This window comes from Lissotriton vulgaris, chromosome 12 (genome assembly GCF_964263255.1).
Source record: "Lissotriton vulgaris chromosome 12, aLisVul1.2, whole genome shotgun sequence".
Taxonomy (NCBI): domain Eukaryota; kingdom Metazoa; phylum Chordata; class Amphibia; order Caudata; family Salamandridae; genus Lissotriton; species Lissotriton vulgaris.
The window spans coordinates 787,932,969-787,947,897 of NC_141700.1; the positions used below are offsets into that span (position 1 = coordinate 787,932,969).

General features: G+C 48.2%; 1 protein-coding gene across 3 annotated transcripts in view; it reads right to left on the reverse strand.

Annotated features, from left to right (window-relative positions):
• The window catches only part of GNB2 (G protein subunit beta 2), a 271,009-nt gene that overhangs the window by 122,015 nt on the left and 134,065 nt on the right, over positions 1-14,929 (reverse strand). For all 3 annotated transcript variants that reach the window (XM_086946183.1, XM_086946184.1, XM_086946185.1), the window contains exon 2: positions 8,170-8,281. In XM_086946183.1, the coding sequence (XP_086802309.1) occupies positions 8,170-8,226 (57 nt within the window). In that variant the 5' untranslated portion in view covers positions 8,227-8,281. The remainder of the gene's footprint in view (positions 1-8,169; positions 8,282-14,929) is intronic.

Below are 14,929 nucleotides of genomic sequence, written 5' to 3' on the forward strand. Positions count from 1 at the left end.
AGGAGGATTACTTGTCAAATATCCACGTTTTAAGTTGCTTTCTGAATGCTAGGTGGTTCTGGGTAAGGCGAAGGTAAGCGGGGAGTGAGTTCCATGTTTTAGCAGCCAGGTAAGAAAAGGATCTGCCTCCCATGGTGGTCTTGTTGATGCGAGGTACAGTGGCGAGGGCTTGGCTGGAAGAACGTAGTTGGCGGGAGGGGGTGTAGAAGGACAGTCGTGAGTTGAGGCATTCTGGTCCGATGTCGTAGAGTGATTTGTGTGCGTGGGTAAGCAGTCGGAAAGTGATCCTCTTATTGACGGGTAGCCAGTGGAGGTCTTTAAGGTGACCAGAGATGTGTTCGTTGCGTGGGATGTCTAATATGAGCCTGGCTGAGGCGTTTTGGATTCGTTGGAGTTTCTTCTGGAGTTTTGCGGTAGTACCTGCGTAGAGGGTGTTTCCGTAGTCCAGTCGGCTCGTGACCAGAGCGTGGGTGACTGTTTTCCTTGTTTCGGAGGGGATCCAGCGAAATGTTTTTCTGAGCATGCGAAGAATGTTGAAGCAGGAAGAGGATACGGCGCCGGCGCTGACTTGTCTGTACATTGAGAGTGAAGAATCCAGGATGACGCCTAGGTTCCGTGCGTGGTCTGTCGGGATGGGTGCTTTTCCGAGGGCTTCCGGCCACCAGGAGTCGTCCCATGCAGAGGGGGATGTACCCAAGATGAGGACTTCTGTTTTGTCTGAGTTCAGTTTCAGGCGGCTTTGTTTCATCCAGTCGGCAACTTCTTTCATTCCTTCGTGTAGGTTAGTTTTGGCGGTGCTGGGGTCATTGGTGAGAGAAAGGATCAGTTGAGTGTCATCCGCGTAAGAGATGATGTTGAGGTTGTGTTGGCGTGCGATGGCCGCGAGGGGGCTCATGTATACGTTGAAGAGGGTGGGACTGAGTGAGGATCCTTGTGGTACGCCGCAGATGACTTCAGAGGCCTCGGACTTGAATGGTGGAAGGCGGACTCTCTGGGTTCTTCCGGTGAGGAACGATGTGATCCATTGAAGTGCTTTTCCTTGGATTCCGATGTTATTGAGGCGTTGTAAAAGGGTGCTGTGGCAGACTGTGTCGAATGCTGCAGAGAGGTCAAGGAGGATGAGGGCGACTGTGTCTCCATTGTCCAGTAGAGTTCGAATGTCGTCTGTTGCTGCGATGAGGGCGGTCTCAGTGCTGTGTTTTGCTCGGAAGCCGGACTGTGAGGAGTCGAGGGATTTGTTGGCTTCGAGGAAGGCGGCGAGCTGGTTGTTGACAGCTTTCTCGATGACTTTGGCCGGGAATGGAAGAAGCGAGATGGGGCGGTAATTTGAGTTCGGTGGGGTCCGCTGTGGGTTTTTTCAAAAGGGCGGTGAGTTCAGCGTGTTTCCAGTCTTCCGGGAAGGTGGCGGAGTTGAAGGAGCAGTTGATGACGTCTCGGAGGTGCGGTGCTATGACGGAGTCTGCTTTGTTGAATATGTGGTGAGGACATGGGTCTGTGGGGGATCCTGAGTGGATGGAATTCATCAGGCGGATGGAGTCTTCAGTGGAGATTGGGTTCCAGTCGTTAAGGGTGTTCACGGGGGAAGATGATCAGCAAATGGTAGGGTGGGTTGGTTTCCGGGTTGGTTGTCAAAGCTGTTGTGGATGTCTGCAATCTTGTTGTGGAAAAATGAGGCTAGGGAGTCGCAGAGGGTTTGAGAGGGGGTGATGTCGTTGGAGTTGGCCGAGGGATTGGAAAATTCCTTGACGATGTTGAAAAGTTCCTTGCTGTTGTGGGCGTTGTTGTCAAGTCGATCCTTGAATGCTGTTTTCTTGGCTTTTCGGATTAGTTGGTGGTGAGTGCGGGTGGCGTTTTTGAAGGCGTCCTTGGTGCTAGTGGTTGGGTCTTTTTTCCAGGCCTTTTCAAGGGAGCGGCAGAGTTTCTTGGACTTCTTGAGATCGTCGTTGAACCATGAGGCCTTCTTGCTGCCAGGTTTGTTTTAATGGTGTTTAAGAAGGAACCTTAAACACCATTAAATGCCTTTTGGAATAAAGCTAACAAGTTGATGGTTTGATTTATGTGAACATGTGAAATGATGTTTGGTATGAATTTGGGACGTGTTCTCATAACCAATTAATCCTTATGAATGGATACATATGGTTCCTGTAATGTGAGAGCCTGTAACTCGCTTACCCTTCTTAGTGGCGTGATAGCCACCAAGAAGACTTTCTTTAAGGTAAGAAGCTGGAGTATAGCTTTGTGTATGGGGCCAAACGGTGCCTTCACTAATCCAGCTAGTACCAAGTTGAGGTTCCACTGCGGGGGTGGTAGTGCCTGGGCAGGGAAGTCTTGCTTCCCTCTACCATTAAACTTATAAGTGAGATTGATTAAGCTGATTCAGTGTAGGCCTTTCACATACGCTGAAACAGCTAACCAGTGCACCCTCAGAGGAGCTTGCATTTGGTCAGATGTGTGAGGTATCAGAATACAACCGTGCATGCCAAAATGTGTTGGAGCAAGTTATCCTGACAGTATGTTAAAAACCTTCTCCATGTGCAGCAACTTCTCGTGGCTGGTCTGTGCGCTTCTTAAATGATACACAATGTTGCATTAGGTAAGATTAAATGCTGAAACTCAGCTACTCCAGGAACGCCACACACCTGCAGATCGCCAGCTGCAAGGTATGGTTATACTCGGGCAAAGGAATGTGGACATGTTTCTGCCCTGCCTATTGTAAGTGAAAACCATGGTTGGCAAGCACAACTGGAGCCTATGCAAATCATAGCCCTTTGTGCTCAACCTCTTCTGGTAGTGAAGTTTCTCCCTCAGTAGGCTGAGTGTCCTCTTCTCGCTGGGTAACACCCTGCATTGGACGGTGTTAAATTGAGCTCCCAGGAAGAACTTCACCTGCTCCGGTTCCATCGAGAATTTTCCCCAGTGTATGGAGAATCCCAGGCTTGCTAGCGTTCTTGTGACCTGTTCTGCATGATCTTTGCATGTCCTGTAAGAGCTTGCCTTTACGAGCCAGTCGTCGAGGTAGGTGTACACTTGTATCCCCTCTCTTCGCAGATGTGCGGCCACTGCTGCGAGGCATTTGGTGAATACCCTAGGTGCGGACTTTAGACCGAATGCCAGGGTTGTGAATTGGTAGTGATCCTTATTTTCTGTGAATCTTAGCATGTGCTTGTGCTGCCTATTCATGGGGATGTGCAGATACGCATCTTTGCGGTCTATGGTGGACAAGAAGTCCCTGACCTTTATCTGTGGGATGACCTCTTGTAGGGACGTCATCTTGAATTTGAGTCTTTACATATTTGTTTAGGAACCGTAGATCCAGGATGGGTCTTAGGCTTTCGTCCACTTTTGGCACCAGGAAGTAGTTTGAGTACACTCCCCTGTTCCGTTCTTTGAATGGGAGCGGTTTGATGGCCTCTTTTAGGAGGAGTTCTTGAGCTTCCTCTTAGAGCAATTGCAGCTCCCTTCCAGAGTGCTCTCTTTTCTTTGGCTTTCTGTTTGGTGGTCTCTTTTCCAACTCTATGCAGTATCCGAACTGTATGATGTTGAGTATCCACTGGTCTGTGGTTATTTTTCTCCACTCTGAGGGAAAATCTCAGCCTGCCTCCTACTGGTGTTACATGTTCTTTGTGTCTTCTCCGTGTAGCCCTCTCCTCTTTGCTTTTCCGTGCTCTTCCCTCGGAGAGTTTGAGTGGGTGAGCACCTTTTCCTGTGTGAAGTCACTTAGATAGGGGTTGTTCACCGCCTCTCCTTCTCTGGCCCCGTCAGTTTCCTCTCCCACGAAAGGACTGGACCATGTTCTGGTAGTTCCAGTTTTGCTTCTGCTGGCCCTGGTGATCTTGGTTGTCACTCTGTTGACCCTGGTGGAACGCCTGGTGTGGTTGTCCTTGCTGGTTTCCACCCCTTCCGTTCGGCCTCCGCGTAGGAGTGCCTCTTCTCATCCCCCTGAATTGCAGGGCCCCATGGACCTTGCCGTCTCATTGTCTTTCTTCAGTTGGGTGAGTTTCTCATCAACTGGGGCTCTGAACAGTGTTTCTCCATTGAAAGGGGTGTTCAGGATGTTGTTTTGAACCTCTGTCTTGAAGCCGGAGATCCTGAGCCAGGCTTGCCTTCTCTGATTCCTATAGCCATCAGTCTGCTGGATGCTTCTGCCCCGTCCAAGGCTGTCCTCGGGCACGAGTTTGCGATGCTTTTCCCCTCTTCCACGAGGTGAGCGGCTCTCTGCTGGTGTTCCTCTGGGAGGTGCTTGAGCAATTGGTTCATCTTGTCCCAATGCTGGTACTGGTGCCTGTCGAGAAGGGCGTTGGAGTTTGCCATCCTCCAGTGCATGGCTGAGTTTCTCTCAATTTTTCTGCCTGTTAGGTCCATCCTCCTGCTTTCCTTGTCAGGTGGTGGCCCAGATGTTGAGACGTTGGCCCTTCTGGCAGTTGCGGCTATAATTGAGTCTGCTGAAACTGTCACCTGGATGTAAGGGGGGTCCTGGGAGGAGAACTTGTACTTTTTCTCCGTCCTTGGCGTGACTGACCTGCAGGTAGCTGGTTCTCTGAACGCCTCTTTGCCCTGTGCCATAATACTCTTCAGCATGGGCAGGAAGAGGCTTTTTGTTTGTGCGGTGAGAAAGGTTTCCAGCAGGAAATTTGCCTTAACCTTCTCTTCCTCCAACTTGACTCCATAAGCTGCTGCAGCCTTCTTGACAACCTCATAGTAGGCCCCAATGTCAGATGGCGGAGAAGGAACCGAGGGGTATGTCTCCACAGCCTCCTCTGGGTTTTTGTCCTCGATGTCCTGCCAATCCTGGTCCTGAGCCATCGAGGATCCAGAGTCGTAGCTCGAACGCGGGTCCCCATAATCACCCTCTGTGTAATAGGGGTCCTCCTCTTCTCCCTACTCAGAGGGCTCTGGAGTTTTCGGCGGCTCTTCGGCGTCAAACTCCTCGTGTTCTTCTAGCTCTTCGAGGACTGTTGTGGGCTTCGAGGGGATCCTGAAGCTTATCGTTTTGTCTTCGAAGTCCTTCTTCCTCTGGATGAGGTTTTCCATCTCTGCCTTGAGCCTTCTTTTCTTTCTCTCCATCTGTGCGGCCTGCTCGGCGTCGAGAGTTTCGGCCGCCCTCTTAGACGGCCCCGTCGATGTCGGAGCGGCTCTCAGCTCCTTCTCCTTTGTCAAGGATCCCTTTTCGGGAGCTTGCTTCGACGACCTTTGCTTTTCGCTGGTCTTTGCCGACTGGGAGTCCTTCTCGAAGGATCCGCTGGGCTGTTTTTCAGGGACCGCAGCTTCGGTCGTCGAAGATTGATGCTGGTGCTCCCTTCGTGGTTCTAGACTCTGATTTTCGAGAGTCAGCCTCAGGTTTTCGAGGCCCTGTCGAGGGTTTCGGGGTCATAGACTACCTTGTCTGACGATTTCTCAGGGCTCGACAAATCCACTCGACCGCTCGCATTTGCGAGGTAAAATTTATGAGGTCAAACTATTTTTAGGTCCTACTCGCCCTTTCTGGCGAGTAGGAAAGCATACTAACTTTTGTCCTCCGTCTTTGAAAACGGAGCAAATATGACAAGATAAGATTTAAAGGCATCTTTATTGCTCATTTGCTTTGTGAGCAATAAAAAGGTCTTTAAATCTTGTTATCTTGTCACAATTGCTCCGCTTTTAGAGACTGAGGTCAAGTAGGTTACTGTTAGGTCGAGGAGATTTTTGAAGGTACTAGACCTGCAGGACTAGAACCATTTTTCAGATTTTTCAAGACCTGTTTCTTATCTGTCTCTGCGACCGTGGAGACGTCTGGACCTTCGACTAGGTTGTCCTCGTCGTCGGTGGAGAGGCCCAGGTCGTACAGCGACTGGGCCTTGCCCTTGCCCTGCATCGTGTGGTAAGCTATCCTCTGTTTTTCCCGAATCCTCAGCGTCTTCGACGTGAAGACTGAGAAGGCATTACAGTCCTTGCTCCAGTGGTCGATAGGCACACAGGTTGCAAACTGGGTGCTGGTCTCTGCGCGTACTTGTGGTGGCAATTACGGCAGAATTTAAATGGTGTGTTGTCCATTACTGCGCTCAGGGGGCCCCCTGTGTGTGCATTCTCCGGACGTTGAAGATCTAGAGGTTCCTCTCCTTAGTAGTCCCGGCTCTGATCTTCTGGTCTTCGAGTTTTTTCCTGAAGAAAGTCGCTTATTTTTCTCCTCCTCTCCTCCAAAACTTCTGGAGCTTCATGCGACGATCCAAACCCAACGGTGTGGAAAAAAGAATCTGAAGATGGCGCCCAAGGGTGGGAGCTTCCGCCAGAAGCATGCCGACGTCACCGAAGGTACACCAAATGGTGGGACGTCGACGCCCACCTGGGCTTCAGGGGGGGAAAAAAAAAAACTACGATTCCGGACCCAACCACCAGATTGCGGAATATGCACAGCATAGTGAATTCAGAAAGATTCACGCTGCAAAACCTATAATATGCAGCACTAGTATCAAATGACTATCTCTGCTACAATATGGGCTACTGCAAAGGTTTGGTCACAATGAGACTGGTCCCTGCTTTCCATACTGCTCTGCAGCCCTCCAGCTTACACTACAAAAGGACCGCAGGAGAAGACTACCCAGTGGTAAAAACGTAAACGACAAGAGCATTGTGGGACGCCACGTGTGCTCCTTGTATTCTACATTGCTGCAGTTACAAAGCCTCCTCTGGGCAAGGATCTGCCAGAGGGAGGCTGTGGTCGCAAGCTGGTTCTTCCAAAGCTCCTGAAAAACACATTCAACATCTACCCGTGGGGGCATTCCAAGACCAGGAAGCTGAAGCTACACTGTTTTGGCAAAGGCCTGGTATATACGGTGCCAGAAATGTGCATCAAACAGCGAGCCCTCTCAGAGGAGCTTGGCAGCAAAGGGCAATTATATCACCACCACAGTAATCCCACGGCAAAATCTGTTGCACGAGTAAATCCGCTAAGCTGCTGGCAGGTGGATCATCCATCAAAGCCTGGTTTCAGGATACCTAGTAATCTGATAACGATACCGCTTTGAAGGCAGAACCATCACAAGGGCAGTGCTCGAAGCTGGAATGTGCTCTTGGCTTGGCCACAAATCACCAAACCAGTGTCCTACCCAGTGCTGTCCATGGCGAACAGAGAAGATCTCTGGAACAAAACCTTGGCCAAGGCAAGGGCCCTGACCCACAAGGCCAAGAAGGACCATCCGCACACGTTTCAAGTCCCACACTAAACAAAAACCAAGGCAGTGTGTAGAGATTAAAGTATTCCTTAATAAGTCTGTAACCTCGAATTTTTGCCATTTCTGCATAGGAAGGATATTTAAAAATCCAACTGCCAACACTCTAGAGCAGTGTTTCTTAACCTGTGGTCCGAGGACACCTGGGAGCCTGCAAGGCCTACTCAGGGGGTCCACAACTGTTTTACAAAATGAAAGCTTATTAACATTAACCAAATAAAAACTAATAAAGAATACACAACTAACGAAACAAATTGTAAAACGTGAACATTTTAAATTTGATTGTGAATTACAAAAAAAAAAGATTTCAATAACTGAGCACTTGGTTGGTGTAGACTTGTTTTTGCAGTCTTGTGTTTTGAAGTCCAACCCCAAAATATTGCTGAGGGTGGGGGGTCCTCGGCTTCCAATAATGGCTTGTGTGAGGAGGGGAGGGGGGGGGGAGGGGGGGGCATGGATTCCAGAAATTTTTTTTGGGGGGGGGGGGGAATTGGGGGATCCACAGAAGTCAAATGGTTAACAACCGAGGCTCTAGATTTAAGTCAACTGAACCCCACATACCCCTTTTGCAGACCGGATAGCAGGTGAAAGGACTCGCTCAGCCACAATTTCAAGGCCCTTGTTTGCTGCCCAAAGTAACCATATGTAGTAAGGAATCATTTACTTAAGGACTGAAATGGAGTCCGAAGACTCTCACCCTTCAACAACTGTTTCGAGTTGCCTCATCAATAGAGGCTATGAAACGACTCCTTAACAAATTAGAGAACGAATATTTTAAGGGAGCACACTTCTCATTTTGTCATTCCCTAAATGAGAACACAAACACGAATATCATGTATAAGGAACCATTATTCTATGTGCAGAAGTAATATACATGATGGATAATGCTTTAAGAGCGGTAGATGCACTGCTGAACGTCTGCTACAGCTCGGCATTAAGGCGAAAAGGGATGGCGACAACTTACCCGGATCTGGTTGCGTAGCTGCTCCGCCTCCTGGCGTAACTGTTCAAGTTCACTCATGGTGGCAGCTCAGAGCAGACACCTGTTTCCCACTTCCACTCAGCCAACCAGAAACCTGAAAAAACAAAAAAAAAATGTTAAACAAATCAGCATCTTAGACGTTGACTAGATTGCAGAACTTCCTATGCTATTTTACTGCCATCCCCACCCCCTCCTCGGTCTTCGCCCAGCTCAGCTGGAAGCCCTGAGCCGATCACGGTCCAGCTCCCCCATCCCTCTAGTGCACAAGCCCAGCTCAGACTTCGAAGACTTCAAGTCGGCCCAAAGTAGAAGAGCCAATGCTTCAGAACAGACAGAGTACTGTTCATTCCCTGGGCATAGTAGGCATTCTCCAAGTCACATTCCACCCATGTGATCTATAGGAGAGGCCACATGGAAAAGTCAGAGATCACTGGTACAGAGAATGCCTTCTCTGATGATGCAGGAATCTCAAAGATTATTAACAGCAAAACATCTATACACTAGCTGTAGCAAAGCAGCTATCCAGTCACATAGAACACTCCCTTTGGGGATAATTCACTAGATCTCACAACCCATTCATACTCTACTCAGTTTCACTCATCATACTGTATGTTTCCCTGGAGACATCAAGGTAGGACCCCATAACTGTACAATTCTTTATTTATACAAAAAATAAAAATAGTCTACTATGAATAAAAAGATTTCGTGAAAGCAATTACACAAATAGGTAAAAGCCAAATTGTGACAATTAAAAATCCTATTCACATACAGTTAAAGCAATTAATATTCTAATTGCATAGGCGGGAATACAAACAGCAATTAGAATAATACAGTGGACAATCACATTTCTCTTTAAATACATAACTGTTAAAAAGAAACCACTGTTTATACGAGATACACAAACAAACTGGGAGAATACAGGAGACAAACTAATCCATTTGCTCATTGTCTATAGTACAGGATATCCATAATTTATTGATATCAAATGTAACACAATGCCTTTTAGATTTAGTTCTTGCATCAACGCGTTTCGGTGGAATGCCAATATTTAGAGCCACATTCTTCAGGATGAAATAGTTCTCACTTCAGTTTCAAGAAATAATACATGGTAGTAAAGTTGAAACTTTTTAGATTCCTCCTTATGTGCTTTGTGAATTCCTAAATACTTTATGTACGGGTAAGCAATTATCTGGAGTCTTTCCTAATATTGCGTTAATATCAATCCTTACGAGAAGTATAACAAATATAATTCAATTCCTTACAATATTATCCTTTCTGGTAGTCGCACATCTGAGACTTCCCCTTACTTACTTCCAATTCATTACGGGGCTCTTTATCATGTATATTCATTTGGAGCTCCTGAACCATATCTATATCGGGACGCGTTTGTCATCCTCTTCGTATAAACGCAGTACAGGCCTGGGAGTGCGGGTGAGTGAAGGGGGTTCTTAGTAAGCATGGGTAAAATTTCAATATTGCCAGTATAATTCAGGTAATTTCAGGAAATTGATTGTTACACGAAACTCAAGAAATTACACCACTTAGCTCAATTATGCATCATTCGTCGTAAAAACATTTACCACGAAGGCATAGGAACATCAGAGCATGTGCTAGTGCTGCTCACATTTATTGTTTTTCCCCAGTCTATTTTTTTTTTTAAGCACAAAAATGTGTGTGTGACAAAAATGTATACAAGTATTCATTTCTTGGTAAAATGTACCACAAAACGATACAGATTTTCACCGCGCACAATGTGCTTAAATTTCGCACAGTTATGCGGGTGCAAATTGCAGGAATTTCGCATGCCCTTACTTCTTGTGTGTCAATTGCAAAAAGAACACTTGATGGACGGAATGCAGAACAATCTGGGCCTCAATCCATCTTTTGCTCCCCATGCCATTCCAGTTTGAACTCGGCCATATGCAAATCAATCTGACCCTGTGCCTCATGGGAACAATCAGCCCGAACCGCAACGGCCAGGTCCTCCCTGGACCGGAAACAAGCATCCTGGGTCTAAAGTGGGTGGCATGGCGAGCAAAAGAACGATGTAAAAACCCAGATCTCTTGACTGAGGGTTAATGTATGATTTATTCAGTATTCCGTCCATCATTTGTTTGCGTAGCACTTTTCACCCTAGTTCTTATGTGTGGCGTCGTGTCACAGGTACCCCATGCAGCAGAGTGATCCAACTCATAAGGTTCAGGAGTCTATCATGGTAGAGTGTCAATGTACACTTGTGGGCTTTTAAAACTGTAGACTTTTAGTCAAATTCTCAGTTAGCCGTTCGGAGAGGGTAGTACATTTTGTTTAACCATCTGAACAATATATTGAAATGTATAAGGTCTCCCGAACAGCAAGAAGAGATGCCCTGCAACCATTCTCCTCTTTATAAAAAACATGAAACAGGAGGGTAAGTAACTGGACTGTGAAAGGCTTCAGGGCGTAATGTGGTGTCACTGCTACTGGGAGTAAGGAGACTATCCGGCTCGTACAGGAGGAGAGGGGAATAAAGGTAGAAAGCCCCCCTTGCCCTATACAATAGATGCATTCTTTACTGACCAGAGCCTTATACTGAATTCAGTAAAAATCACAATATATCCCACTCTAGAGAAACAAAACCAAATAATGCACAGACCCTGGACCGGGTGGATGCACACTCCGGCTGAAGCCACTGCAGGGTACCAGGGACTGAAGCTGCCCACTCAAGGTCATGAAACCACAGCAAGGCCCGAGGAGAAAGATGTGAATGCAGGTGAACTGCTTTTGTACCATATGTGAGGCCCATTGCTTCAGCCCCCTCGGATGTCCCTGCTGCCAGGCACAGGCCTGGTGGAAGCCAGGGGGGCCAGCTCTTGAAGACATGGCAACCCTGAACTCTGGGGCGGTTCTTTACTAAGTGAACATGAACGGCGACATGTTCGGACAATAGGTTTTCATCTATATTTAAAATTTGGGGGAAAAGCCCCAGCTGCGCAGAAGGTGAACACGTATCCAAAACATACAATTCATCACAGACTTCAGGCGCCACATGCAGTGAGCACACAGGGGAATGAAGGAGTGAATACTTAAAGCTCAGATAGCTACCACAACACCGAGCGTCTTGGCGCTAAAAGAAAACCGCAAACAAGGCAGGAATGACGTTGAATATGCTACTTACCAGTATGCATCTGTTCTTGGCATGTAGGGCTGCTAACATTCATATCTTAGCATTAGATCGCCGCCTAGTGTTGGGTCCGGATGATCGCACATTGTTGTCCTGGAAGAGTCTTCGAAGTATCCTGAGATAGGTGGCTCCTCCCCTGGACTACAGTGCGCATGGGCATCGGCTCCATCCTCAGATTGTTTTTCGCCATTGTGGCAGAGGATAGAGTGAAAAGTATAAAGGATGTCCATGCTAATGATTGAATACAATAGTATATCTGCAGCTGCGACAGGCACCGGGGAGGAGGGTGGGCGATATGAATGTTAGCAGCCCTACATGCCAAGAACAGATGCATACTGGTAAGTAGCATATTCAGTTCGAGGCATGTGGGCTGCTAAATTCATATCTTAGCATAGAATACATAGCAGTCCCTCCATCAGCGGCGGTTGCCCGTGCCAGCTGCAGAAACCTGAAAAAGTGTCTTGAGAACAGCCAGTCCTACAGCTGCTTGCTGTTTGGAATGTACATCAACACAGTAGTGTTTTGTAAAGGTATGTGGTGTAGTCCACGTGGCTGCTCTGCAAATGTCCTCTAGAGGAATGTTTCCTAGGAAAGCCATGGATGCCCCCAATTTGCGTGTGGAGTGCGCCTTTGGGGGTATTGTTAAAGTGCGCTTGGCTTTTTGATAACAGATTTGAATGCACTTAACAATCCATCTGGCTATTCCTGCTTTGGAAATGGGGTTGCCTTTGTGTTGTGGTGAGAAGGCAACAAAGAGTTGTTTTGTTTTCCTAAAGTGTTGTGTCCTGTCTATGTAGTACATCAACGCCCGCCGTACGTCTAACGTATGGAGCATTCTTTCCGCCACTGTTTGTGGGTTTTGGAAAAATGCCGGCAAGTCGATAGTTTGGTTGAGATGAAAATGTGACACCACCTTTGGAAGGAATTTGGGGTTAGTACGTAGCACTACCCTATTTGGATGAATCTGAATGAATGGCTCCTGGATTGTGAGCGCTTGTAGCTCACTAACACGCCTTAGTGACGTAATAGCAATTAGGAAAGCTACTTTCCACGTTAGGAATTGCAGTTCACACGAGTGCAGTGGCTCAAATGGTGGTCCCATCAGTCTGGTGAGGACCACATTGAGGTTCCACACCGGAGCTGGCGGTGTTCTTGGGGGAATGACTCGTTTCAGACCTTCAAGAAACGCTTTAATGGCAGGCACCCTGAAGACCGAGAGATGCTGCCTGTTTTGAAGGTAAGCTGCGATGGCGGATAGATGTATCCGAATAGAAGTGAACGCTAGTTTGCACTTGTAAAGGTGTAACAGATAGCAAATAATGTTAGGGATAGATGCATCTAGCGGGTTTATGTCATTGTCTGCACAGTAAATGACAAAACGCTTCCATTTTGCGGCATAGCATGCTCTGGTTGACGGTTTCCTCGCCTCCTTGATGATGTTCATGCATTCAGGAGGTAGGTTGAGGTATCCAAACTCTAAGACTTCAGGAGCCAGATCGCTAGGTTGAGCTGTTGCGGATCTGGATGCTGAATTTCTCCATGGTTCTGCGTCAAAAGTCTGGGCGTGAGGCGCAGTCTTTGGTGCGGTACCACTGAGAGTTCGAGGAACGTGGTGTACCAGGCCTGGCGCGCCCACGTTGGAGCAACTAGGATTAGTGTCATCGAGTGTTGCCTTAGTTTTCTCGCCACCAGTGGTATCAGAGGTGTCGGGGGAAAAGCGTACGCAAATTTGCCTGACCAGTTCATCCATATCGCATTGCCCTGTGATTGCGGGTGTGGGAACCTGGCGGCGAAGCTTTGGCATTTTGCGTTCTCCCTTGTGGCGAACAGGTCTATTTCTGGATGACCCCACTTTTGGAAGTACGGCTGGAGTACTGATGGATGTATCTCCCACTCGTGCATTTGATGGCTGTATCTGCTGAGCAGATCCGCCATCTGATTGTCCTTCCCTGGGAGGTGTTCTGCCATGAGGAAGATGTTCCTCTGAATGGCCCACTTCCACATGCTCTGAGCCAGATGAGACAGCTGCGGTGAGTGGGTTCCCCCCTGCTTTTGGATGTAGTACATCGCGGTCATGTTGTCCGTCCGGACTAACACCACCTTGTTGCACAGATGTACAATGAAGGACTTGAGCGCCATGAAGATCGCCATCAGTTCTAGATAGTTGATGTGCATCTTCTGTTGCTGCGTCGTCCATAGTCCCTGCACCGTGTAAGTGAGCAGATGAGCTCCCCATCCCTGGAGAGATGCGTCCGTCGTCAGGATAACTTGTGGCACTGGCTCCTGGAACAGTCGGCCCTTGCAAAGGTTGTGTGGAGTCCACCAATGCAGAGAGTTGTATGCCCGACTGGTAACCAACACTAGGTCTGTTAATTGTCCCTGAGCCTGTGTCCACTGGTTTGCTAAGCACTCCTGGAGCGGGCGCATATGCAACCGTGCGTGAGGGACTATGAAGATGCAGGAGGCCATCATGCCTATCAACTGCATGAACACTCGTGCTGGAAGTGAGTGTCTCGGTCTGAACTTTTGGATTAGAGACTGCATGCTGTCTATCCTGACCTGGTTTGGTTGCGCCTTGGCCGTCAGGGTATTGATTGTCGCACCCAGAAACTGTCGGACATGTGCCGGCTGAAGGTGTGACTTTGGGTAATTCAACGAGAAACCCAGGTCGTGAAGGAGGTGAATGGTAGTCGACATGTCCGCGGCGCACTGTTGTTCCGACCTGGCTTGAACGAGCCAGTCGTCTAGGTAGGGGTAGACATGGATGTTCTGCCTCCTGAGGTGCGCTGCCACTGTCGCCAGGCACTTGGTAAACACCCTTGGGGCTGTGGTGACTCCGAAGGGTAGGACTTTGAACTGATAATGCGTGCCTTGGATAGTGAACCTGAGGTACTTTCTGTGGGATGGGTGTAGGGGAATGTGGAAATAAGCATCCTTGAGGTCTAAGGTTGCTAGGAAGTCCCCTTTGTTTAACATGGGAAGAATCTGTTGCAGTGTAAGCATATGGAAATGCTCTGACAGTATATACAGATTGAGGGGACGGAGATCCAGAATTGGTCTGAGCGATCCGTCCTTCTTTGGAATGAGGAAGTACAGTGAATATACCCCTGTGCCTTCCTCCCCCACTGGCACGAGCTCGATTGCTCCTTTTTGCAGCATCACCACCACTTCCTGCTGCAATAAGTGCAAGTGCTCTGCGGACATAGGTCTTTGCCTTGGTGGAATGTTGGGTGGAGTGGATTTTAACTCTAGACAATAACCGTACTGGATAAGTTGTCGCACCCACCTGTCTGTGGTGATGTTGATCCAGACGGGCAGGAACTGCTGTAGTCTCCCCCCGACAGGTGTTAAGTGGTCGGGGGGCAGTGACAGTGAGTCACTGATTGCTTGGGGCAGAGGAGCGTGTATTGTTGTTCCCTCTGCCGCGTCCTTTGTTGCTGTTTCCCCTGTAGCCCCTCTTGCTCTGTTTGGGGTACGAGGATTGTGCTCCACCCCTAGGGAACTGTGACTGCTGACCCATCTGTCCTCTGGTGACTCCACGGGCACCTGAGCGACGAAAATTATTGCCACGAAACTGCT